Genomic DNA, 27,944 nt, shown 5'->3' with positions numbered 1-27,944 from the left:
ATTTCCATAAAAGAATACAAAATGGCTACGGAAAAAATTCAATCGGTGACGAAGACAGACCGAAAAAAGAATGAAAAAAGACCAAATAAATACAATCCCACAATCAATTCTAAGCCCAAGGTGCATGTATATACAGGTAAAACGTGCTTTTGTCTGTCTGTTTAACCTTCCAGCTCAGAAACTAAACCGATTTAGTTGAAATTTTATACACATAACCTATTTACGTACTGTCTCGGCCAAAGACACGAAAGTGACAGAAATAAATTAGTTTGTACAAAATATAAAGTTTCGCAAAATATATTTCGTGACATCAATTGAAAAGACTTGTGTTTGATGATCTCGAATATGTTTTGCCGCTTATTTGACGACCTCGGTGGCGAAGTGGTAAAGTGCTTGCCTCTGAACCGAGAGGTCCCGGGTTTGATCCCCGGTCGGGTCATATATGTATATGTTATTGATTGACGACCTCGGTGGCGCAGTGGTAAAGTTCTTGCCACTGAACCGAGAGGTCCCGGGTTCGATCCCCGGTCGGGTCATGATGGAAAACGATCTTTTTCTGATTGGCCCGGGTCTTGGATGTTTATCTATATATGTATTTGTTATAAAATATAGTATCGTTGAGTTAGTATCCCATAACACAAGTCTCGAACTTACTTTGGGGCTAGCTCAATATGTGTGGTTTGTCCTCATTTATTTATTTATTTATTTATTTATGTTATAAAATATGGTATCGTTGAGTTTGTATCCCATAACACAAGTATAGAACTTACTTTGGGGCTAGCTCAATCTGTGTGATTTGTCCTAATATATTTATTTTTACTTATAATAATATATATTAATACATTCGGGGGTTAATTTTTGGAAATGCATACCAAAATTCATCAAAATTGGTCGAGCGGTTTAGCCATGAAAGCGAAACAGGCACACAGACAGACTTATTTGCATTGAGAGAGAGAGAGAGAGAGAGAGATCTATGACTTGGTGTTTCGTTCTAACAGACACCTCATCCAGCAGCGAAGACTCACAGATAATGGGCCACCAGGAGCACGCCAGGGTGCGGCTACGAGATGGTTCCATCTCCTCATCTACTTCCACCACGTACTCTGGGACTTCCATCACGTCTTCCTTGACTAAGTTAGTAGATACCGTTACAGTTAAAAATCTTTTAGAACATATTTTTGAACGTACGTTCGTATTTCGTGACCAAGATAGTAGGTATATACCATAGACAAAGAAATCTATAGACCCCGTAGCTATCTTCTATTCCATTTCGCTCATATATAAGAAAGAGATGTGCGTATAAATACATAACACGTGATCGCACTCATCCCGAAAGCCTAACGTCAGGTGTCAGATTTTATTCAAGACTCCTCAAGGACTGATATGACTTTAACTTTTTTGTAATAACTCGATCCTTATTTGTCTATACTATTATTATAAAGAGGTAAGCGTTTGTGTGTTTGTATGTTTGAGGTGGGTAATCTCAGAAACTACCGAACCGATTTCAAAAATTATTTCACCATTAGAAAGGTGCATTATCCAAGATTACTGCAGGCTATATTTTATCTTAAAATTCCCACGGGAACGAAGCCCCGGGCGACATCTAGTCATTAATAAATGTCACACAGATTCCGCGGCGACTTCGAAGACCTGAAATGCAAGATGATCATCTTCGGAGAGTCACTCAACCTGTGCAATTGTATAGCTGAGGACTTCAACAACAAGCTGAGCATCATGGAGAAACGACTGGAGATTTTGGAGAAAAAACATAGGCTTCATAGAGTAAGATCTGATGCTCTTTTAGTATAACGACCTCGGTGGCGCAGTGGTAAAGTACCTCTGAACCGATGAGGTTCCGGGTTCGATCCCCGGCCGGGTCACGTTGAGTTAGTATCCCATAACACAAGTCTCGAACTTACTTACACTCAATCTGTGTCATTTATCCTATTATATTTATTAATTTTATTTATTTATAGAGTACAAACTCACACCTAAGCGTTTTCCCGATTTCTTTCGCAGCCATTGAGTCTTACGTTAGTCCAGAGTTTCCTACGTTTTCCCCTCCACTTCGCACGGTCGTCAGCAACCCTAGTTGTCAGACCATTGTCACGCATATCATCCTCGACGACATCAAGCCAGCACTTCTTGGGTTTGCCTTCTGCCAGGGCCGGGCGGGAGCGGCATAGCCAGACATTTGTTCCCTACGTAATTTGCCGGTCCTGCTTGATAAAATGGCAGAAACTTGGAGATACGCGAAATCTAATATGATGTTATCTTATCTGCTCATAGTTTGATATGATAGTGAAGAGCATTTACACAGGTAGGAAGGCAATGATCTAAGTAGGTATACTTAGATCATTGCCCCGATCCTACTAAATAATAATGAGTTAATTTCAACGGGCAGGAACCATGCGCTTAACAAAATTTATTTTTGTTTTTCAGAACGAAAGCAACTACTCGGCGATTATACAGAAAAACAAAAAACTTTCAAACAAAACCCTGCAAGATGCGAAGGTAGATATCCATATAATATGTATCAATAAGATAGATAGATAAACTCTTTATTGCACCATTCACAAAGCAGTACAGTTACAACAAGATATTCAAACATAATGAGTGCAAAGGCGGACTTATCGCTAACGCAATTTCTTCAGCCAACCTTTGGATGGAAAGAGACACAGGTAAACTAAGAGGGTGCAGTAAACTTAACAGTATTGAATAATTAGACAAAAAAAATATTAAAATAAAAAGATATAGAAGAAATATATAAACATACAGACAAGCGTAAATGTTGTTATAGAACAATAAATAAATATATATTAGATTAAAGAAGACTAATAAAATGAGACTTTACAAGAATTAACAATAAGATGCGTGGTACTATTATAAATTCGACATTATCTGTCAGTCATGCTTTTCTCGGCAAAACCGTGTGGACGATTTCGGAATTGATATAGTAAGTGCGAATTTGCTATTCGTTATCGACCAAATCACATTGCGATTGGTTGTCGTTGCGTCGATGGCGCACTGTGATTGGTTAGCTGCGCCTCACTGCGAATCGACTCGATAGTAGGGAATAGCTAAGTGAGGAAGTGAAGTGAAAGCGTGAAACGAGAGGGCTGATATGTTTCATCATCATTCATCACGTACCCGGCGCAATCTGCTAATTTGTATGAGATTAGCCGGAATACGCCAGGAATTTGTATGGAAATCTTCTATCTCATTTGGTTACACTCGTTGTGGTCTATAGTTTTCTTGGTCTTTGGTTTAAAATGGGCCACAACGGACACTGCTTTAATATAACCTCAAACACTCACTGATTCTTTTAAAAATATGTCAAAAATAGACGTTTGTTTTAGGTATTTATGTATGTACCTACTATAAATAAAATACCATTCATTAATATTAATCATTTCAGACAAAAAGACAGTGTTTCGCGTATGAATTTAATCATGGACACAAAATTATTAAAAGTTTTACATTGTGCAATATTGGGATTTTACTGTTTCGTACCCAAAGGGTAAAACTGGCCATTTGTACTAAGACTCCACTGCCCGTCTGTCTGTCTGTCTGTCACCAGTCTATTTTATGTATAGAGTGGAATGAATACATAAATGAATATTTGTGTTGTTGTGGTGGTATGATAACGATTCGGGCGGGAATACAAATTATTAAAATTCTCCCAATTTTCAGGGAAAATTTACAAGACCGTGAACTGCCATGATTTTAATTATAATTTCAGTACATAAAAAAATACTAGCAACACTTAATTCTTAAACAAATAGAATGTCATGTTTATCATATCACATTATTTTATGCGGCTGATATAAAGGATGTATATATATTATTTAATCTCATTAGTGTTACTATCTTTTGTGTATCTTTTTACGCAAACGTCAATATTTTGATTGCTGTCACGAATATCGTAAGTATATCTCGTTCCTTTTATAAAAGTAATAGTGCTAATAGGAGTGTATTTTCTGTGTTGTTTTTAATACAGAAATTTGCTAAATTTCGGAATGAAAATTACCATAATATCTGCTATTTAGATGAGATAAATTCATTAATTTTTTTCGCAGTCACACACATTCAAAAGATTCATATAAAATGAGAAACATTAAAAAGTTATAATATTCTAACGTTATGGAAGCAGAATCGAGGCCTTTGTCGTGACGTTCGATGAGAAATATTATATTCTAGGAAAAAAATTATATAGTTACCAATTTTTTATAAGAATTTTTGTGTGAAGCCCGAACAAACAGACCGATAGACAAAACAATCTAACAGTTTTCTATTTAAAGACAAAGTCTACTTACAATGCCCACACGCTGTGAGCCAAGGTACTTAAGCTAGACAAAAACAGCACAAAATACTAATAAAACATCTTCTCTTCAGACTTACTCAACCAAATTTTGGTGTAGGCCTCCAATTTTTAAGTTCCCGCCAATTTTTAAACCCTGACGCAAAAAGAGGGGTGTTATAAGTTTGACCGCTAAGTGTGTCTGTCTGTCTGTATACGTGGCACCGTTGCTCATCAACGGGTGAACCAATTTGGATTAGTTTTTTTATTTTATTTTATAGCTAATTTTTATGCGGTAGTTCTTAGATATTTTTGATCAAAATCGGTTCAGCCATTAAAGAGTTGTAGCGAAAAATATATATTGAAATTCGGGGGATTTTTAATTTGTCTAACAAATAAAATTGTCTAATTCAATAATAAACTAATTAACCTATTATAAAAAATGGTAACATTGTCAGTTGAGCAAGCAAGGCGTATATTTGTATAGATGTTATGCATTACGAGTATAATACTTATTTGTAGGATAAAATTTACTTCGAAAGTAAACCTGCATGGGTTTCGTTAAACATTCCATAATTTCGCTGTAACGTAACTTTCTTTTTGTATGAAAAAATCAATAGGTACGCGACGGCAAACTAGATTCCTAGGTATACTTAGCTTCGGTAAAGCATGGCTAATTGTTATGTTTTCACGTGTCAAGGTTATTTTTTTATTAATACGAACTCCATGTTCTAGATTTCGATCAAGACAACGTGACGTAAGAAAACAAGCTGTGCAGAAAAATCGTTTTTATTATAAGTTTTCGTCGTTTGCCTGTGAAGTTCAATATAATCTACAAGACGTGAAATTTATGCCTGTGTGTGATTGAAGAACTGTGAATCTATTTCCTCCCACTTTGTACAGAGTTGAAATCATTATAATAAGCAAAACATAATGGTGTACCTTGAGCATGATATGTTTGTCACGAGTTAAATGCTTGCTTGCGGAATCTCCCTGGCGACGAAATTATTATTTTTTTAAATACATCTCAACTTTTTTTTAACTCGAATGATTTCTCTAGTTCTCTACTTGCGTTACTGAAGCCTGGACTACGATGTGTTTTTTTATCATCAGATAACACACAAGTTCCATATGCTTACCTACGTAGTAAGTACGTACTGTGCAATAAATTAACACAACCTACTAAGGGCAAGCTTTATAAAAGCTTGTAAAAAATACTTAATTCTACAAAAAGTATGAGCTAAAGTCGTAAAAAACTTACTATAACCATTCCATAACTTCTATTTTGTAAGTAAATTGATATTTTTTTAATAGCCCGCATTTATACGCATACACAGCAAGATATTGATAAAATAAAACGTGACCAAACATGAATAATTTAACGAATATCTCAATGAATATTCACAATTACTTGCATATCGGTCTCAAGTCCATACATAACTTACAATGTTTGACTACAACTCAACCAGCTTTTTTTTAATAATCAAAAACAATATTTTTTAAAGAACTTGTATTCGACAGTGATGTCTGAGTAACGTCATTTATTTTCAGAGTAAAAAAGCAATGACATTTTTATGCGTATAAACGATTCTAATTAAAAATGTTAAATTAAACTGAAATATTTTGTTATTTACGTTATTATTAGACACCATTAATCGAATCATTTATAATTGTCGCTTCTAGCCGTCTGTCTGTCCTTAAGTACCTATCTAATGCATTCTTTAAAACTAAACAACAGTATGATTCGAGGCGAGATGAAGTGTTAGGTGTATAATTTATTATAGTTTTACTCGAGCGAAGCCAATATATAATAAACATTCAAGCGAAGCGTTTACAACTGTCACTAGTATTGGCAAAATAGGCAACGCAGACAGATAATTTAGTTATCACAATAGATACTTAGTAGTTATCCATTTTCAGCAGATAAAAAGCATTGTTACATAACCTTGAGGAAAAACCGAACTATATTCGTGTTGCTTTTCTTTTTTAGATTGGAAATATGTGAATTTCGGGATAAAATGTAGGAAGTACCTACCTAGTACGAAACCCGTAACACTATGACGTATAATCCGGATCCCATATCTATTAATCTACCCGAGTATTAACTTTCATAATAATCGGTTCAGTGGATTTTGCGTGAGAGTAACAAACATACCTACACACATAAATCCTCATAAACTTTCGTATTAATAATAATAGTGGATAATATACTAACGAGAAATAAGAAAAATAAAATAAAAATACCTAGTTATATGTGTAAATTTTATTTATTTATCTTAAAACATGAATTTACACACAAAATACCTACCTATTAGCGTTGTAAATAAACATAAATAGCCATTAAATTTTATTATACACAGAAACATACGTATAAGTTTTCTTATCTACTGTATCAGAAAACCAGTCGTCATTAATTCATGTTATTATACATCATATGCCAGCTCCACACTGTCGTGGAACAGTTCGCCAAACTTTGCGCGGATTCGGTGTCATTACGGTAAATAAAAGCGCTCATACTAACTGCGCAATGTTACATTTTGAAATACTAATTAAATAGGTATTTTTAATTACTGATCTGTGTAGGAATTTTTTCATATTTATCTGATGACGGTATTTATGATGCACGAGTAAATATGTGTCTAGCAGATAAAATGATAGTCAAACACGCTTATAAGGTTGTGTGCTACTGTTTCAATTCTACATATACAATAGGTAACATTTCATAAATAAACGTTAACAATAAACAAATGTAAACAAGCTGTTTACTAGTAATTTAATCTATGAAACATAATCGAGCCCACATGATCAACAAAACAATCTAAATCTTTGATAATTCTAGAAAATATATATTTTCACATTGATTTATAAAAAATACAAGCTTAACAAACGTAGATAATGACAATCTGTTTTGCTCTTGGTAGTTATCTAACAAGAGTAATCTATGCTGTTTTGTTTACATTGGTCTACCTATATGTTCTATTTGACGTTGATTTTTGCATATTAACCTAATTATTTGAGTGAATTACAGTGTCATTGGTCTAAACCAAAAGTATCGTACTTTTGAATATGGTCGCGTTATCTGACACGTTCAACAAGGAAGGATTATCTTCATGCGATTTCGTATCGGCTCGTGCAAAATCGGATCTTTTGTCTCTGTCACTCAGCATGAATTATCGAATGCGCTGGCCTATCGAATTTCTGTTCGCTGTGGACGTCACTCGAACGAGAATCAGCAGTACATAATTTTTATTTACAGTGTGCAGTCGTGTCATAAGCGATTTTTGTACGCAGCGGTGTGTTTTTATAACTCATTTGTTAAAAACAAACACATTTTGAGTTAACATTAGTGTGATTGTATATATATTAAATGGCCAAGGTAATAAATAACACATCTAACTTAATTATAAGAGAGTGCAACAAGGAAATATTTTTTTCTTCTTTGAGTTGTATCGTCTGGATTGTGCAGCACTGTAGTGACGTATGGTTAAAAGATAACTATTTGTTTTCCTTTGATGACTACTACAATAGGTATTTATTTAGATTTATCTACGTCACTTCAAAATTAACTTTAAAAATATAAAAATAGTTAAATATTTTTAAATAGGCTAATTTATCGTGTCTATTTTCACTACTTATATGGAAAATATAAATAATAAATTATTTTACAATGTGCTATAATTCCTATTCTTTGCCACTGTTTTAAATTCAGTATTTTCTCCTTCATTTATTAGGTTCATTACTCATTTGGGTTATGTGTGCGCAGTTAATACAAAAAGTCGGGCGTGCAAGGCTACATCTAATTAAACCGCGAATACCTACTAAAATTAAATACGCCAATGATACTGTAAAACAAAACTAAAGACATTTTTACTTTGGAAATAGGACTTTAGTTTTTCCCTAAAATCTGTTTTGTTACGTAAAAAATGTCTCCAAACATAAACAGTACACTAAAATAGTAAACAACCAAATAACTTTGCACAGTACCAAAAATATATTATCCTAAATCGGGAAATGTTTTCTTAATAACAGGCAACACTTGTCAAAAAAAATATCAATAAATTTCCGAAAAAGTAAACTGTCAAAAATCAAATGTCAATGTGTTCGTAATTTTTCACCTGATGTTATATATGAACGGCGCACATCGTATTTGGCGATTTTAATGTCTTTTTCAATTAGAAACCTTTTGTTACAAGCTCGCCATAGTTATAAAAGATTGGTGGAAATGAATCGAAACAATTGTTGGGTGAGTTTCCGCTATTTTACTCACATTACCACAGGATATAAGTGAACACTATCTTTCGGCTGAAATTATTTAAATTATCGTATAATTATCTATAGCAATGCCTGGGTAACTTCTGTAATGTTAAAAGCAACCTTTTATTTATATAATTAACAATGTAAAACATTAGTTAATGTGTGTTTTGTTAATTAAATATGAACAATATAATGATGTAAGTTTTCAAATTCTGACTATTGTGAGTGTGGTATTTTCCACCAAGTAGGTAATTAATCTTATAAGGCGTGAACATGAACCTTCATTCGTAACGTTTCTTTACACGCCTTGCTTGTATCATGTAACTGAAATGAAACTCATAATATCAAAAAGTATAGAAAAACTTTTTGAAATAGATTTGGTTTTAAGCATTTGTCTTTTGTGACTGTAAGCTACCTATTTATGTACATTTAACTTAAAGTTAATATACATAGTCTAAGTCGGGAGTGTTTATTCAGAAATTAGACCATCACAAGCACTTTTTCAGATCAAATTTTAAATGAAATAGGCTCTTTCTAAACTGGGTACAGGCATTTTAGAATGACCACTGCTGAGAAGAAATGTGGAAAGAAACTCATTTTAACATGTCCCTATTATGCCAGAAGGGATTACAGTTTCTTGTTATTGACGTGGTATTTCTCACATAGATATTGTTACATTTGATTATAAAATTCTTTTCATGTTTCTTTACATGTACATGTTTAAATTTAACTTAAAAATTTAACACCTCAAATATTTGTAACCACTCAGTAACCGCTTACCATCTATGAAGTTTATGCCTATCCCCCAATTTTTATGGTCTTTAAAACTTATTGATGTAAACTTCAATTGTCAACTTTCAACACTGACTGATATACCTGCAAAAGGTTGCTTGGGTATTATTCAATAAATAAACTAGGATAATCAATAGCCGACAACCAATGCTTAAGGGCTGAGGAAGAAACCAGGTGAACACTCAGATGAGAGAGAAACTGACTTACTGAATATATATACCATGTTTTTCTGTTATCCTAACTAATATTAAAAATGCGAAAGTAAGTTTGTTATCTCTTCAAGCTCTATCTACTCAACCAATCTTCTTGAAATTTTGCATACATGTACCTTTCATCCCAGGACATAACTGTTCCGGGAAATTCGCGCGGGCGAAGCCGTGGGCAAAAGATAAATGTCACATTTCAGATGAAAGATTAAAATCTCGTATTGTCTGCTTGTTTAACAATTAATTCCAATCAACTTACATTGGTGTAGTATTGCAATTAATTAATTGTAATTACAAGCACTAAGCTTGTACCACGGGTCTGACTGACACAAACACAGAAACGGGCACAATACACACAGAACTGCAGACAGATATTTGTGACCGGTACAAATATTCGCCCGATCGATGGAGGCCTTCAAGATTATATCTGCGATTCCTATGAATTAAATTAATATAATTGAAGTTACTCTATAAAGCGAACTGTTTATAGAACTTTCAACGCTACCTGATATAGATATACATAGACACATCAGCTACAGAAGCTACCTGTCTATTATTCAATTTATCTGTACTATTATTATAAAGAGGTAAGCGTTTGTGAGTTTGTATGTTTGAGGTGGCTAATCTCCGAAACTACCGAACCAATTTCATAAATTCTTTCACCATTAGAAAGGTACATTATCCAAGATTGCTATAGGCTATGTTTTATCTCAAAATTCCAACAGGGGCGAAGTCCCGGGCAATGTCTAGTTGTTCAATGAATAAAAAAAGCAACAAACCCGTTCCAGAAATTACAAATGTGCGGCACTGAGGAGGAGATGAGGGAAGTAGCAGCCAGGATATGCCGCAACTACCTGTACGGAGCGTGGAAGACTGTGGATCCTGAGCAGCTGGACTTCAGAAAGATGAGGTAGATTCATAATAAATAAATATATCAGGACAAATCACACAGATTGAGCTAGCCCCAAAGTAAGTTCGAGACTTGTGCTATGGGATACTAACTCAACGATACTATATTTTATAACAAATACATATATAGATAAACATCCAAGACCTGGACCAATCAGAAAAAGATCTTTTTTCATCATGACCCGACCGGGGATCGAACCCGGGGCCTCTCGGTTCCACTGCGCCACCGAGATCGCCACTAAATATTATAAATGCGAAAGTTTGCGCGAGGATGTTTGTTTGTATGTATGTATGTTTGTTTGTTTGTTACTCTTTTCTTGAAGCGGTGGTGGTGTAATGACTTTAGTTAAGACTCCTGTGGATCGAAAGGTCTCAGGTTCGTATCCTACTTGTGCCATATGAGTTTGTATACCAATCTGATTCATATGAAGTAGTTTTCATTGACCACCACATGCTTCCGGCGAAGGAAAACAGAAAATATCGTGAGTAAAACTGGACACTGGTGGATAGTTTAGTTCACTAGTGTGTATGCGACTACCTGCCATTAGATGGCATCACACGCCGCGTCGTGTCTGTTTTTACAACCTTTTACTGTTTGAACGTTGTGTTGTGTGTGTTTCATTACCACGTAATGACCACGACCCTCAGCCATGAGGAAATACGACTAAGAAATGATTTTATTGTTAACCAGCGGCTCAGGTTAAACCATGATGAAATGTAACCTCCTGAAGGTTTCGCCTATCTCAGTGCCAAATTTCGTCAAAATCGCCCCGGTAGTTCTCCAAGTTTTTTTCATTACAAACAAAAATATTAATCATTTTTCTTTGTAATATTAGTATGAATAATTATTTTTCTTTTAATATGTTTCGATTTGAAGTAATATGTGTATTTGATTTATGTCTGTGAAGATAGTTTATACTGGACAAAACCTGTTCGAAGTCCCTCTCCCACTCCAATGAATGAAAGCATTGGTACACTAATTATTTTATAACATTATGATAATATTAATCGTATATTTTCTTGTCATTGCTTATAGATAGATAAATTCATTGATTGTTTGAGTAATTTTGTAATCGGTTTTATCTGGTTTCGGCCAGATAAAGGAAACCGTTGACGAATTCCAATGGAATTTAATTGATTATGCAATAAATCGACACTGATATTATAAATGCGAATGTCAGTCTGTCCGTCTATCTGCATTTAGTAAGACCCTCTTTTAGAATAGAATAGTATAATTTATTTGCAAGGTTTACATAGATCTGAAGTCAACTGTAACCAGCCTGCACGCAGCCGCGCAAATATTAATAATAAATAATACATTAATTTAAAACAATACTATAGCAATAAAATATTTATATAAGTTCAATGTTTATCGTTCGTATACTCTTTAATACTATAAAGGATGATTCGCAGAGCGCTTCGACCGCTGCGTTCGCGCTGCACAACAACATTTATAAGAAAAATGCATACCACATGTGCATACATAATTGACACCTCGGTGGCGCAGTGGTAAAGTGCCAAGGGCGGACCCTGAACCGAGAGGTCCCGGGTTCGATCCCCGGTCGGGTCATGATGGAAAATGATCTTTTTCTGATTGGCCCGGGTCTTGGATGTCTCGAACTTACTTTGGGGCTAGCTCAATCTGTGTGATTTGTCCTAATATATTTATTTAATTTCTATGCTAAAGTGGAAGTTCTAGCTACATATCTGCTATAGTTTTGAGTTTATCCTTAACAAACAAAATAACAAAATTTTCTAGGACGAAGCCACATTTTTTCCGTCCGTCAGTCAGAGTTCCGTCAAAAGGTAAAAACGGAACTCTTATAGGATCACTTTGTTGTCCGACTGTCAAAGCACTTTTTCTCAGGAATGCGTACACGTACAAAGTTGAGATTTAACATGAAATGTCCAGGACGATGGCCCCTTGAAGCTGTGAAAAAACAAAACTTGCATGTCAACGCGATCAAAATACATATGATGTTTGAAAATTTGCAATTTCACAGGAAACTAGAAACCTATCACGTTCCAATTTATGTTAAGTGCCCGGCCACGCCGCAGACGATACAAAAAAAATGAAAATAAAGTTATCTGGCCTTGGATTATGGCCATTTGTATGTGTTTGTATGGCGTAATATCACAGGAGACAGCGGGAAATTGAATTGTTCAAATTAAAGTCTTATCATTTTTCAAAACTGTTTTATATTGAGTAATAACGTTAAATAAAAAGCTTTATTTTCTCACTAGCTGTTTATCCGCGGCTACGCCCGCTTGAACTAATACAAGACCTACCTACCTCGGGAACAATTTTTCTTCCTATTAAAATGGGATTGGGATAGCTGAATTAAAATATCCATACCGCATTTAAAATACACACAGCGCCATCTAGTGATTTTACATTTGCCGCCACCTATCATAGAATACAGGTTTACACCAAACACAACGCTTATCTTTATCATACTAGTGAGCATTACATGAAATAGTGTTTACCGATATTGAACTTTCCGCTTACATCTTAAAACTTGGACCACAAAGATAATCAACAAGTCACAAAAACCTTATCAAATAACGTCCATTATATTCACACAAATTGGCATGGATTTTTGCAAAAACATTGTCGTTTTCTTCAGAATCGAATCTAATTCTTTTGACGTGGTAAAAAGTTAATCTTTTGTTACATAAGTTGTGTTTTTGTTTGATGTTTACGTTTTTTGGGGTCCCTCGTGTGATGGTACGAAACTCGCATCAGTTTCCGGTTGTATTCTCGGCTACGTCGCTTTATTTATTTATTTCATAAGGTGTGCAAAACAGCTAACAGCCATTACATTACACAAAACAAAACATTATAATTAAGAACTGGGTGGTAGCCCAAAATATACACTCGGAAAGTTTATAAATTAGAAACGGAAACAAAGAAAATACAATATTAAGAAGCAACAGATATTAAAACAAACGACAAGAATGCAAAGCATACATTTACACTAAAAACGCTAAACACGCTTCTTCTTCATGTGCCTATTCGTGACTGCTGGCCGTATCATATTCAGTCCATACACTATTTTTAATGTTTTTGCCATATAATTTATAAGCAAGAGTTGAAATAGGCTACCCAGAGCTATCAGACTTTTGTTTTATTTTGGATTTACGAACCTTGTTTGTCTCGTGCGGTTGTTAGCTTGTGAAACACGCCTGGCGTGTTGGTATGTGTAGCACGCTAGGCGTGTTTTTATATAAATAAATATGTTTTGTTTGTAATATATTTATTGTACAAAGAACATATGTTAAAAGTATATAAAAATAAGAATAAATATAAATAAATATATCAGGACAAATCACACAGATTGAACTAACCCCAAAGTAAGTTCAAGACATGTGTTATGGGATAGGTACTAACTCAACGATACTATATTTTATAACATATACATATATAGATAAACATCCAAGACCCGGGCCAATCAGAAAAAGATCATTTTCCATCATGACCCGACCGGGGATCGAACCCGGGACCTCTCGGCTCAGTGGCAGGAACTTTACCACTGCGCCACCGAGGTCGTCAAAGAAGAAGTTAAATATTCAATATTTTATTTATCTCATTACCATTAAGTAATTATCGATCTACATTAATGTATCGAATTGTTTATTAGTCAGTTTAGATGACAATGCAATATTAAAAAAATATATATATATCACCTTTTCTTCACTTGCACTTTGTACGAGTCAGTAAATATTATGTGTGTAAACACTGATTAATACGCTTAATATTTATTCCATAGTTTTAACCATAAAACAGAATAATTCGATTTGAAGGACTATCATAATGGCGGGTGAATGGAATGTATAGAGACAAAAGCATAGATTAGTGATTACTTTATGGGTGCAATAAAGATATTGACTATGTGCAATAATATGCATACTGCCGATTAGTGATGTTAACAATTGGCTTAAGATTTTATAACTAGCTCTATTATTTACATCGTGATTCATTGAGAATAATGTGTTTTTTTTGTCTATGACTGTTTAAATTGTGGTTTTATGTGAACGAAAATCCATAATTCAGTCTTGTCACGCGTCACGCTTACAAATAGTTATTGTATGGTGATTTCTAAAGAAAAAATATGTTTTCCTTATGGCCAATGGCGATGCGCAAAAACTGTGGCGTTAAAAAAATATTTTTTTTTTTCCTTACTTGAACATTTTTATAGTTATTTATATTAAACAGAAAAGTTTTCCAGAATAAATGCTGCAAAAAACTCATTTAAACCGTATTGGTCATGCCGGAAGGAATTAGATATTAGGTTTCTTCAGGTTCTGTACCCCACCCACTTCATATCCTCCCGTGGATGTCGTACGAGGCGACTAAGGGACACACAGCCTAGGCGGCTGAAGAGCAACAATAGCATTCCCAAGGAGGGTTGACGTCAGCTGGTTTTAAAATCACAGCCGAGTGTTTTTTAAAATGTTTCTTGTTGAAATTCAATGGTCCCGCGGCTTCACAACTCCGAAATTGCGTACGGAATATGCAGAGATGAGAGAAATTAGTAGGAGATTGATATGAATACCAATTGTCCCAACTACTATTCGTACTCGCCCCGGGGCGCAGCTAGTCTTGTATAAAATGTTATTTATGTAAAACTAGCTGCGCCCAGGGTTTCGCTTCCGTGGGAATCTCGGGATAAAAAGACCACTCCATGTGTTAGTCCAGGTTATTTTCTACCCGTGTGCCAAATTTCACAACAATTGGTCCTGTAGATGATGCGTGAAGAGGGGTAACAAACACACAGTCGCATTTATAATATTAGTTGGGATATCATGGAATCGTCGATGAAGAGCTTGTTAAACAATGACAATGGTGTTATCAATCTATTTATAGCATTATCGCCCTTAAACAATCAGTACGATACATTAATGTAGGTCGAAGGAAAATTACTTAACGGTAATTATGTGATAAAAATATTTAATGGTCAATAAAGTAAACACCGCTTTTCAATGATATATTAGTCAACCTTTATCCGGTTGGTTTTGGCAACTTTACGATCGCTATTTTGAGATGTTGTTATAGCCTATATTACAAAACAAAGCCCCCTATGCCGCGTCTGTCTGTCTGTTCGCGATAAACTCAAAAATCACTACACAGATTTTCATGCGATTCAATAATAGATAGTATGATTCCTGAGGAAGGTTTAGGTATATTATTTATTACGTTTTCTGTACATATGATTTTGATTTGAATATCTTTTATCGAGTGGGCTATTTAGTAACACCAGTGTGAGAATTTATTCATGTCACCTAATGGCACCTTACAAGACTACCGAATACCGATTCTGAATTATGTTCGATAGTTTTCATCGTGACTATTTAGTTTACTACTAACGCTCCCACTAGATGGTGGTATCACTGCAATATCAGACCGAGACGAAACAGTGCAGAAGTGGTATTATTACACTCAATTTTTTTTTTATTGCTTTTCTTAATTTTAGCGGCGGTCTATCAAACTTCCTGTACTATGTGGCGTTACCCGACGACCTCACGAAGCTGGGACGGTATAAGGGGCGGGAGAACTCGCCGGAGAGCGAGAAGAAGCCCATGGCAAGAGTCAGCTCGTTCAATTTTGAAGAGCCCAGGAGGGTAAGACAATAAATACCAATATTACCAACTTTTTTTATATCCTTTTTATCATATTGTGCTATTCTCAGCAATAACGTTGGCAAAATCATCGGTTGGCGAACGATGGAGCCATAACATAAAAAAAAAACACTACGTTCTCATATTCAGTTACATTTGGAGCTGTCCCGAAGTCCAAGGTTCGTGTAAAAAATTTACCATTTTTTGAGAATTCGGTTGCAATTTTACAACCGCCCACCGCCTGCCTAATGTCAACCCTGCTCGCAATGCTATTGCAATCTGTAAAAGATAATTTTCCATGTTGCCCTGATTGGGGATCGAATCCGGGACCTCCAGTGTAGCAGTTCGGCGTGGTGACCCCGTGGTCACAGGTTGTCAAAGGATTTCATTGAATTGATGAGAATTTCTTAAGAAAATTTCCAGATTTTTTTATGGGAAGGTTTTATTCTTAGGTGCTGTTAAGAATATACGGCCAGGTGCATGGCGAGCGGGCGATGGACGCGATAGTGACAGAATCTGTTATATTCACATTGCTGTCAGAGAGGAGGTTGGGACCAAAATTGTATGGCGTATTCTCTGGAGGGAGGATAGAAGAGTTTATACCCGTAAGTACTTTATTTCAGTTTAAAATCAGCATATTTTTTTAATGTTTACAAAATGCACCGGGCGTGATCGGGCTTACACGCTAGGCGTACATAAATACGCCTGGCGTGTTATTTTCATTTCACAAAACTATAAAAGCCAAATTATCTTGAAACATGATTTTTTTTTGCGTACGTACTTTATGTGAATCCTTAGATATTATAAAAAGCCCTCTACCGCGTGTATCTGATCGCGATAAACTCAAAAACTACTGCACGGATTTTCATACGGTTTTCACCAATGGATAGAGTGATTCCTGAATGAAGCTGGGACGGGCCGCTAGTAAATTATAAAGTACGGTAAGATTATTAGACTAATCTAGTCCAGAAATTCGAATGAAAACGAAAATTCAATATATACTCTTTTCTAATGTGAAAAACAAAATTTTATATGGAGCTTGTATAACAGTGATGTATTGTGACGTCACGATTTTTACAGTCGAACCCGGGACCTCTCGGTTCAGTGGCAAGAACTTTACCACTGCGCCACCGAGGTCGTCAAAATTTAGAGGTCGTTTAAATTTAGTTATTTCAATACCTAAATTAAAATAAAAACATCATATTTCATTTATTCACGAATTAGGCCTTCCTTCACAGGCACTGTTTCACGTCATATTCCAAATTAAATAATATTCAGCAAAGCTACAAACTACTGGCATTTCGGTATTACCACTGCTGAGAAGAAATGCCGAAAAAACTCATTCAAACAGTGTTGGTCCCCATCATGCCACAAGGTCTTACCATTTTTTTTTTTAATATAAATAATTTGTATATGCATTTTATTTTAACCCAATCAAATAGCCAATTGAAGTATTCACATCGTAAACATTTGTCCAGGCTCGTCCCTTAGTTAACAAGGAGTTGGGGGAACCCGCGATTTCAATGAAGATCGCGGAAAAAATGGCCGCTATACATTCTATGGACGTGCCGCTGTCAAAGGTAATTCTACTTCCTATAATAATTTCATTAGTTTAAATCCTAATACTAACTAATATTATACATGCGAAAGTACGTTTGTTTGTTTGCTCTCCACGCTGTAATACACATAATAACCTTAATTTTACTTATTTTTTGTGTTCCTAACCTTTTACCCAATTTTCACTGTATCAACTACTTACCTACATATCATGAAAAAAGAAATTGATAATTACCCACATAATCATAAATATATTTTAATTACTTTACCTCTAGTGGCAACATCACTGCTAAATGGAACTTGTTAAGCGGATAAAAACGCTGTGGGTTGCACAATTATTATTATTATTACAACTATGTATATTATACTGAAGCTCAATTATGTAACTGTTTGTTTTTTCCGAAATGAAATGAAATAAATAATTGCTCATCCAATCTTTTTTAATTTTGCATACATGTAGTTTGAAGTATGGAGAAGGACATAGGGTAACTTTAATCCCGGAAAAATAACGGTTCCCGTGGGAAATTAACGCGGGTAAAGCCGCGGGTAAAAGATAAGTGTAGTAATAAAAGATGAGAAATATGAGAAAAATTATGAGTTTTGGCTCTTTCTGTCAATTCCAAATTTATAAAATACTATAATGAAAAAACATATTTTAGCTTAATTATATGTTTTAACTTGTTACTCACCCTTTTATTTATAAAAAAGTTAAATTTATTATTTAAGTTAGTGATTAGTTAAGCTATAATAAACTCAAAAAAGACTATACGTATGAAGTCAAATTCAATAAGGTTGGCCATAAAGTCCATTGACACCTGCGTACTGTGTTTTCCCAATTTCAAAAACGACAGTTTCGGAATATATGAAATGTATCGCAAAATTGTGTAAACTCGGTAACTTGGTATAGGGTTATACAAGTTCACAGTAGAAATCGTCAACATTTATTTAAAAGTACACGATATTAATTCTATCTTCCTAACTGTGTTGGTTTGTTACTCTTTACGTTTTAACTGCTGTAGTCTTGGCTTTTCCACATTAGAGGGCCGGGTTGTGGTTCCATTTCAAACAAAAAAATTAACAAAGAAAACAAATTTCAAATAAATATATTGTGCGGCTGTCAAACAAAATGGCAGCCGAATGTTGTCAATCTCTGTCATCGGTAAGTGGGTGCAATGGACTTTATGGGGCCGTTCTATATAAACAATACTTTAGTCAAAATGAGTTTATTCGTTGCAAATATGAACAATTTGTTTCAGGGGGCCAATTGGCTGTGGAAGACGACAGGGAAGTGGTGGAAGACAACTAAAGAAGAACGGTGGCCGAATTTACATGGCAAGGTGATATAGATTCCCTTTCTTCTTCATAGTCGTATTCCTCATGGCTGAGGGTCGTGGTCGTTACGTAGAATAAAACACACACAACAACTTTCTTGGCATTATTAATGGAATGGTTTGCCATTATCTTCTCCATTTCACACACAAGTTAATAATCAACCAGTGTGCAGGTTTCCTCACGATGTTTTCCTTCACCGGAAGCAAGTGGTGGTCGATGAAAACTACTATACACGAGTCAGATCGGTATACAAACTCATGTGGCACGAGTAGAATTCGAACCTGGGACCTTTCGATCCACAGGCGGGCGTCTTTACCATTACACACCACCACCGCTTCCCTTTAACTCTACGTAAAATGTTATTTTTCATTACGTATGTTATTCTAAACGGTTTTGTTTACATACCATACATGCTTTTTAACTAAGTTTATATACAGGGTTACTGGTATCTAACGCATAACCTTCCAAAGGCGCATAAGGTACATAGAGACTAACATCTTTTGTTCTACGACTTTTGTCTAAACGTAATAAATACGAAAATTTTCCTTGTTTTAGTTTTAATGTCGTTTCTGTAAAACGTTAACTCTATGTTCGATTCCGCTACATAACGCTACTGTACTGTCTCGTGTTGCTCGGCTATTACATATAATTAACATGTGTAGAATCGCAAATTAAATTGTTTTTTTTTTATATGAATTCTAACAAAAAAAATGTATGTTAAAAAAAATGAAATGTTGTCAATTGCTGACGATGGTGTCGAATTTTATTCAAGTCGCCTAAAGGCACTTTTTACCACTACCGCTTTTGGAGATTAGTCAGTTATTTATTTTTTATAATAATTTTTAATTATTCATAATTATTCTACTTGATGCGTGTTGAATAAAGAAGAGCGCGCAAAATGCGCCTGGCGTGTTGCTTACATAATGCGCCTGGCGTGTTGCTTACATAATGCGCCTGGCGTGTTGCTTACATAATGAACCTGGCGTGTAGAAATACACCAGTAATTTTAAGATATTGCGTTCGATTGTGTGATTACGTAAAAGCACGCCATGCGCGATATTTTTGCATGTAACTTCATATTTTTATTTCAGACTGAAGAAGAGAAACGTATACTAAAAATACTGAAAGCTGTAGATTTTGATAAAGAGATTGAATGGCTGAAGAAATTGACCGCTACAGTCGAGTCGCCCATTGTTTTCTGCCACAATGACATGCAGGAGGGTCAGTATATTTCTTGTTTCATTCTAATATTATAAATGCGAAAGTAAGTTTGTTTGTTACCTCTTCACGCTCTATCCACTCAACCAATTTTATTGAAATTTTGCATACATGTAATTTGAAATACGGAGTGGGTACCTTTCATCCCGGAAAAATATCTGTTCCCGTGGGAAGGTTTAAGGCGGGCGAAGCCGAGTGTAAAAGCTAGTGAAGGAACATTTTTTGTTCAACAGGCAACATTCTATATTTAGAAGACTCCGTAACAAACTCTGAGGAAGAAGAATTCGCGCCATTCTCAGACGCCAAGGACAAGGAGGGACGTAGTTCCAATTTCGAGGCGATATTCGACGAAAGCAACAACTCCGACGACAGAGTCAGTTACACATCGGACAACGGCGAGCCGAGATTGGTTTTAATCGATTTCGAATATTGCGCCTATAATTATAGAGCTTTCGACATCGCGAATCACTTCCAAGAATGGGCATACGAATACACGAATACCGAGTTCCCGTTCTATTTCGAGAACCAAGACAACGTACCCAGTTTGGAGCAGAAGGTGAGTTGTTTTTTTTTTTTTTTTGTTTATTTGCGGACTGACTTTTCAAAGTTATCAAAAAAGTTTTAAAAAGATCGTTAAATTCTTGAAACTATAGTATGTCTGTGAATACGGACGGTCGAAGAGGTCAGTGACCCGCTATGGCTTTTTTTTTTTTTCTCTGTCACTTATTTGTCCCTTTGTTTTCTGTTCAAAAAAAAATTAGTAGCGCGACAGCGGGACGAATATATTTCAGTAATAAAAAAAATGCCGTTTTCGAATTTGAAAGAATCGATTGGTTCTTTTTTTGGCGTATGTTAAATTTTTCAATGTTGCTTACGAAGTTTAGTAAGTTCTATATTATATAGCAAATACAAAAATATTACGACAAATAAAAATGCTATTCTGCTTGTGAACACATAAACATGCAGTACAAAATTATATTAGCACGTACATTTTTCAATAATATTTAGTTGTAAGATCATTGAACTATGACGAGAAATTTTGTCAGTGAAATACCATTTTTATTTTGTTTGTTTAATTTTTATCGTCTATATTTACGTTAAAATCTTTCAATTAATGCAATTAACATTATAATGTGTATTTCTGATTATTCCATTATAAAAAATATATTTATCCCCGCCCCCCCCCCTTTTTTTTTTTCGAAAACCGTTTTAAACAAAATTTCTCGTCGCCCCGCATTCATCATGTTCTTGAAGTTGCAGCAGTTACACGGAACTGTACCGTATTCCGTACGAGATAAGGTTCGTAATTCATTATCACCAAATGGCTTTTATAAACCTCTCTTAAGATGTTTTTTTTTTAGTTTTTTTTTTTTTTTTTAATATAAACGTCTTCGATATATTGACAGATAAAATTGTTTGGTTTAAATTTACATTGAACATGTAAATGTATTATATACTTACTTATGTTACAAATAAATTTATTTCTATTGTATTTGTAATTTAATTAAAAGTAAATTAATTTCTGTAGAGCGACATAAATTCAATTTAGACTATTTTATTTGCAATTTGTTGCTCCGAAACTACTGAACAGATAGACTTATTCTCATTTAAATATATAAATAATTTGTTGACATATATCATCCAAATATATATATGTATATAATTTTAAAATTCATTAATTCATAGCGTACATTTAAGAGAGGTTTTGTGTTTTAAAACTTTCATAACACACGTAAAGCTAAATAATATTTGAAGTGGTTTATGGCAACACCAGATTATATTAGCATCAAGTAATATTACCATTTTTTGTTATGCTTTGTAATATTTTTTATATAACCAAAAAAATATCAAATATGTGAAAATGAAACACTTAATTTTCTATAATCTTAACAATTTTTATCGAAGATATATTTATTGTTCTATTATATTTTATTCTATAATTCATAATTTCTTGAAATATAATTTGTTCTTAGTATAAAAAAATATTCGTAATATGTTGCCATAAACATGTAGTTATCGTGAAGAGGTATCGGGTAACACTGTCTGCCAATACGCAGCTTTTGTTTGTTATGCTTGGTTTTTAGCCCCAGCGACCATAGACCGTAGACCACGGCCGACCACGGGATTTTGTCTATGTCCAATGATGGCGGGCTAATGGCAGCGCGCAACAAAAAGTATACCGAATATAAGAGTTTAAAGTTTTTTTTTTTATTGAAAAAAAATAAATTGGTTTGTCAGATTTTATTTTATTTTTTAAGGCAATATTATATATTTTTTTTATTTAAAAAAAATATTTAAAAGTGGAATATATTAATATGCTATGTAAAATCTGACCAATCAAAATAAGTTTTTTGCGTAAAAACATTTTGTCAACCATTTTATTTTTATTTTTTTTTTATTCTGCCCTTAACCTTTTTTGATAAATTCCACATTTAAAATGTTTGACGATGTAAATACGCAAAAAATTAAATTTATATTCTATAGCAAATTAAAAGTACTTACTATATTTTCACAAGTTACAACAGGAAAATGTGTAAAATAGCTTATTCGCTAATATTTTTTTTTTTTATATTTTTCATTACAATATAATTTCGAATTAATAACGCAAATTTCTTTGACATTCTTCAAGCTTTTTTTATAACACTTTAACTTTTGTTATTAATATTCTTAAGTATGACTTCGTACATTGAATGTTCAATATATAGAAAAGATTTATAGTTAATTCTTATTGTTATTCTTCTGGGATATAGCTCCAATGTAAATAGTATTTTAATGCTTTTTTTTTTTCAATTGTGTCATTTATTTCATCAAAATTCAAATTATATATTGTGTGACAAAACTTTACAAATATATTATTTAACTGGAATTAACACAAATTATTCACTATATATAATTTAATTACATAATATTGTGTTACTTCCAACCTCGATAATACAAGTTTTTATATCTTGTATATAAAATTGTATGTAATATGTATTATTATTAACTAGCAGCGCCCCGGGGCTTCGCTCCCCTGGGAATTTCGGGATAAAAAATACTCTATGTGTTATTCCAGGTTATATTCTACCAAATTTCATAATAATCCGTCCAGTAGATGTTGCGTGAGAGAGTAACATGCATATACACATACAATATCATAAACTTTGGCATTTATAACATTAGTAGGATATACATACTGCACATCTTTATGGAAAATAGGCGTGAATATGTATACGTGTGTTTACGTAACGTATTTTCCGTTTTTTCCTAAAAATAATCTTAAAAATCACAAAATCAGCTGAAAATAACCAAAAACTAATGCGGAAATTCAGCTCAATCGGACGCCACGATGTGGAGTCACGTTTAAATTTCCATATTTTGATCAATTTGTGTCAAAAAATTACTTACTGTTTTTCACAAATTTAATTTGATCTTTTCAAAATTTCAAATTAATTCATGTAAATTATATAATCTAATTCAAACATTGAGGAACCCAAGTATATATATATATATATATATATATATATATAACTTTCCGGCTAACTCAGTATTGTAATATACACAAAATTATTTACCCTGCAATCGCTCCGGTCGCCTTCCAGGAGATATTCATAAAGGAATATCTGAAGCACTCCCACGCAAACCTGGACAAGGAGCCGCCAACGATAGACGATATTAACCAGCTGTTCACCGAGGTGGAGGCATTCGAGCTCGCCTCCCATCTGTTCTGGTGCCTCTGGACCACTAACTCCAGCACAAGTCAGATACCTTTCGGTTATTGGGTGAGTTTTTAATTATTACCACGGACCAACAACAGTGAGGACCCGGCATACGATACCCTCTTCATGGTCGTATTCCTCATGGCTGAGGGTCGTGGTCATTACGTGGATTCAAACACACACACAACAACTCTCTTGGCATTAGTAATGGACTGGTTTGCCATTGCCTTCTCCATTTCACACACAAGTTAATAATCACCCAGTGTGCAGGTTTCCTCACAATGTTTTCCTTCACAGGAAGCAAGTGGTGGTCGAAAAACTACTATACATGAGTCAGATTGGTATACAAACTCATGTGGCGCGAGTAGGATTCGAACCTGGGACCTTTCGAACCACAGGCGGGCGTCTTAACCATTACACCACCACCGCTTCTATGCGCATACGATATGATCTCTAACAAAATTTGTGTCACGATAAGGGGAAACTTAAACTCTGACAAAACTGGTAATAATTAAAACAGGTGGGGTGTGAATCACCACGGTGGCTCCGTCCCTCTTGTATAGCTTTCTCTTTCTAATTAATACAATTATCAACTACATCTATCAACAAGTAGCAGAACTAAGATGGAATTTATTAAATTCAAATTCAAAATTCTTTATTCAATTTAGGATGATATACATCACTTATTGACGTCAAAAATTACTTAAACTAAATCTACTGCCGGCTTCCAAAGCGCAGGTGAAGAAGAAGCGGCGCAACAAACTTCACCGCAGCCTTTTCTCCAAGGACGTCAATTAACAAATATAGGTCTTATACATACATATATTAAATAATGGTATCTATACTATTATTATAAAGAGGTTAGCGTTTGTGAGTTTGTATGTTTGACAATCTCAAAAACTACCGAACCGATTTCAAAAATTCTTTCACCGTTAGAAAGATACATTATCCAAGATTGCTTTGCTATAGGCTATATTTTATCTCAAAATTCCAAGACCCGGGCCAATCAGAAAAAGATCATTTTCCATCATGACCCGACCGGGGATCGAATCCGGGACCTCTCGGTTCAAAGGCAAGCACTTCACCACTGCGCCACCGAGGCCGTCAAATACCCGCTGTACACAATATGTATCAATCAAGTATTTGTAAAGAAACAATAGGCACGTACAATTTCTTGGAAAACTATTCAAAAATAATAACGATTATCCTAAACATTACGTTTATTTAATGCTATTTTTGTCGTAGCAATACGCCATGTCACGCTACGACAGATATCGTCAGCTGAAACAGGAAGTGATAAAAAAGGACAAAATGGGTTTACCACAAAAGAGAAAAATCTGCGAAGTGGACATCTGAGAGGGATGCTCGGCTATGACGTTGTAAAGATGGCGGCACGGACGTTATGCCCTCGCGTCGGTCGAGACTCGCGACTCGATTTAGCGCGCGAAATAATGAAAAATAAAAGACAAACACAAAAATATTATCAATTTTGTACATAAATCTCGATAGGATGTTTTATAAATGTGATGGGAATCAATCAACGTCTATATTTGCTATTTAAAAAAAAAGGTTCTCACTAGTTCCATCGGTATTTTTTTTCCATTGACGCTTCCAAGTCAATAGAACTACTGAGAAAAAAAAATAACATTTTTTTTTCTAAAAACGAATTCATTTGTGAATATGTCAGTATATAATTACATTATAAAACTTGCAAAAACAAGAAGAACAATTATTGTTATAAAATTAAATTATTTTATCCAAGTTTCAGATTTTGGAATTGACGTGTCACATGGATCTTGTAATGTTTTTTTTTATATTAAGGTAATTCATTAGGTAAATTAAGAGTACAAATTATATACACTACGCTAAGGATCGAGTCTGAGCAGAGTTGACGTTGAGGCAATCAGATTTCCAATCTCAAATTGCAAGATATTTTAACGATATATGTAAAGTTTGACAAAATTAATATTTTCAGTACATGCACAAGTTGTATAACTTAAAAACAAATACGTATATAAACGTAAAAGGTAAATATTTTGACGAAAATGAAAAGTTTAATTAAAAAATTATAATTTTATCAAATTATACAATTTATATAAATTGTTTTAGAAAGGTGCTGTTGTGGTGTGATATATGCATATATTATCAAATAATTTTGTTAAACTTTACATATATTTATTATGCATAAGTTAATATTTCGCACGCAGAGATGGAATACTTAATTTACCACGTTTTCCCAAGCACGCGAGCTATGGGGTGGCTTCCAAAAAAGTTACAGTACCAATATACGTAATATCATTCCATAATAATGAAAAAATAAAAACCAAAACGTGCGTCTTATTTACTTATGCAACTGTATATACCCCTCAGTGACATATAGCAACTTTTTTTTATTTATTTGTATATGTAAATTAAAGCTACATTATATTAATTATTTATAAATTCTCCAAGAAATGCACAAAAATCAAATTAAGCTAAAATATGTTAACGGATTTTAAAAATAGATATATTATGTATATATTATAAAAGACTAAAAATGTACTTATTTCTTTTTTTTTTGTAATGCGTAATTAAAAAAATTATTGCTAGCAAGCTTTGTATTAAATAAAAACATTATTTTCGCATAGCCTTTCGGAAAGAAAAAGGTCTACTATATGTAAGTTTCAGGGGGCGGTTCGCAGAGCGTTTCGAGCGCTGCGCCTGCGCGGTCATTACAATCCGTCAATTTTCTTGAGGAAGGAATCATTTCCAAAATCAATCATTCATAAAATTGACATTACTACAGTACAGAGTAATTAATATAAAGCCATATAGTAAAACTCATTCGTATTTGTTAAAATTTTAAAAATTTTAATGACAGCGCGAACGCAACGGTCGAAGCGCTCTGCGAACCACCCCAGGAAATTTTTATCTATACCAGGTTTCCAAGAAGTGGGGTGTGCGTACCACAGGGGTATATCACTATTGTCATAGGGGGGTACGTGATAATTACAATTATACAGGGTTACTGGTATCAAACGCAAAACCTCCTAAAGGCTACTTGGGTACATCAAAACGAGCAACTTTTATTCTAAGACTTTTCGTAGTATTTTTTTTTTCATGTAAAAAAAATACAATCTAATTTGCGATTCTACACATCTTATTCTTTATGTAATAGCCACGAGACAGTACAGTAGCGTTATGTAACGGAATCGAACATAGAGTTAACGTTTTATAGAAACGACATTAAAACTAAAATATTTTTAAAAATATTTAAAAATATTTTTTGTATTTATTACGTTTAGACAAAAGTCGTAGAACAAAAGATGTTAGTCTCTATGTACCTTATGCGCCTTTGGAAGGTTATGCGTTAGATACCAGTGACCCTGTATATGGGGGTACGTGGAATAACAGGCAATAAACCCTGGTCTAAATTTTTTTATTTTGGTAAAAAAGGTAAAAAACATATTTACAAAAGTATACATGAATTTTAACAAATTGTGTCCTTTTCGTGTATAATATGATTTATTTATTTACTGTGACTCGCGCAATATGTGAAATCTGGCATTTTAATTATATCATATTATATAAATTTAATCGAAATATAATTAACGCTTGTTATTTGAAAGTATTGTTCATCTGGCCAGATTAAAAAGAATGTGACATTCCATTTTATTTAAAAAATATTTTATTGCATTTTCATTTTTGTACTCTAGCTATAGATTAGAGTATGGAAAATTGGGCAGACTGCAAGCAGTGGACTGTTTAAATTTAAAAAAAAAGTCATTATATCAGTACTTACAGATTACTTAATATTTTAATTATTCCGCTGCTGAATGCCGCAACTTTTTTTATACATATTTTTTAAATATATTCACGATCGTATATATTATAATACCATGTATAAATTATATTTAGAAATTGTGATTTAGTTTTAAGAAACGTTACTCTAGCTAGGAATTGATTCAGGATTGTTAATAAAAATCGTAAAATTTATACAAAAAAAAATGTAAGCTCAAAATAAATGACGTGGTCCTTATTCGCCTTTTAATTTACAACATTATAACATATTTTTAATTA

The 27,944-nt window shown here is 34.0% G+C and overlaps 1 protein-coding gene and 1 long non-coding RNA gene across 7 annotated transcripts; both read left to right on the top strand.

The window, feature by feature from the left end:
- The first annotated feature begins 6 nt into the window (after nt 1-6).
- On the top strand, nt 7-27,903 carry LOC128681728 (uncharacterized protein). Of its 5 annotated transcripts, XR_008406052.1 has the most exons (14): nt 7-136; nt 999-1,134; nt 1,629-1,782; nt 2,443-2,514; nt 10,341-10,462; nt 15,936-16,083; nt 16,533-16,685; nt 17,559-17,660; nt 18,894-18,974; nt 20,061-20,190; nt 20,421-20,743; nt 21,448-21,486; nt 22,272-22,361; nt 23,769-23,908. XR_008406052.1 is itself a non-coding variant. In XM_053765858.1 (13 exons), exons 1-13 carry the CDS (start codon nt 22-24, stop codon nt 25,239-25,241), a joined length of 1,827 nt encoding a protein of 608 aa, XP_053621833.1. In that variant the 5' UTR covers nt 7-21; the 3' UTR covers nt 25,242-27,903. The 5 variants fall into 5 exon arrangements, 2 of the variants coding, with proteins under 2 accessions (XP_053621833.1, XP_053621834.1); XR_008406053.1 differs by lacking the exon at nt 21,448-21,486; XR_008406051.1 differs by having other exon boundaries at nt 21,448-22,361; nt 23,769-23,828.
- LOC128681741 (uncharacterized) lies at nt 3,369-5,342 on the top strand. Of its 2 annotated transcripts, XR_008406055.1 has the most exons (3): nt 3,369-3,520; nt 3,694-3,925; nt 5,036-5,342. It is a non-coding gene; the product is annotated as an uncharacterized LOC128681741 (long non-coding RNA). The 2 variants fall into 2 exon arrangements; XR_008406054.1 differs by having other exon boundaries at nt 3,369-3,925.
- Nucleotides 27,904-27,944: the final 41 nt, after the last annotated feature.

This window comes from Plodia interpunctella, chromosome 28, assembly GCF_027563975.2.
Source record: "Plodia interpunctella isolate USDA-ARS_2022_Savannah chromosome 28, ilPloInte3.2, whole genome shotgun sequence".
Lineage (NCBI taxonomy): Eukaryota > Metazoa > Arthropoda > Insecta > Lepidoptera > Pyralidae > Plodia > Plodia interpunctella.
The sequence above is the reverse complement of the archived record's forward strand: the minus strand, read 5'-3'. Positions and strand labels throughout refer to the sequence as shown.

Bases quoted from the DNA above. Each gene is read 5' to 3' on its own strand.
- LOC128681728 (XM_053765858.1), top strand. From the start codon at position 22: ATGGCTACGGAAAAAATTCAATCGGTGACGAAGACAGACCGAAAAAAG. The intron at 1,135-1,628 runs GTTAGTAGATAC...AATGTCACACAG, and splicing joins ATCACGTCTTCCTTGACTAA to ATTCCGCGGCGACTTCGAAG. The intron at 10,463-15,935 runs GTAGATTCATAA...TCTTAATTTTAG, and splicing joins CTGGACTTCAGAAAGATGAG to CGGCGGTCTATCAAACTTCC.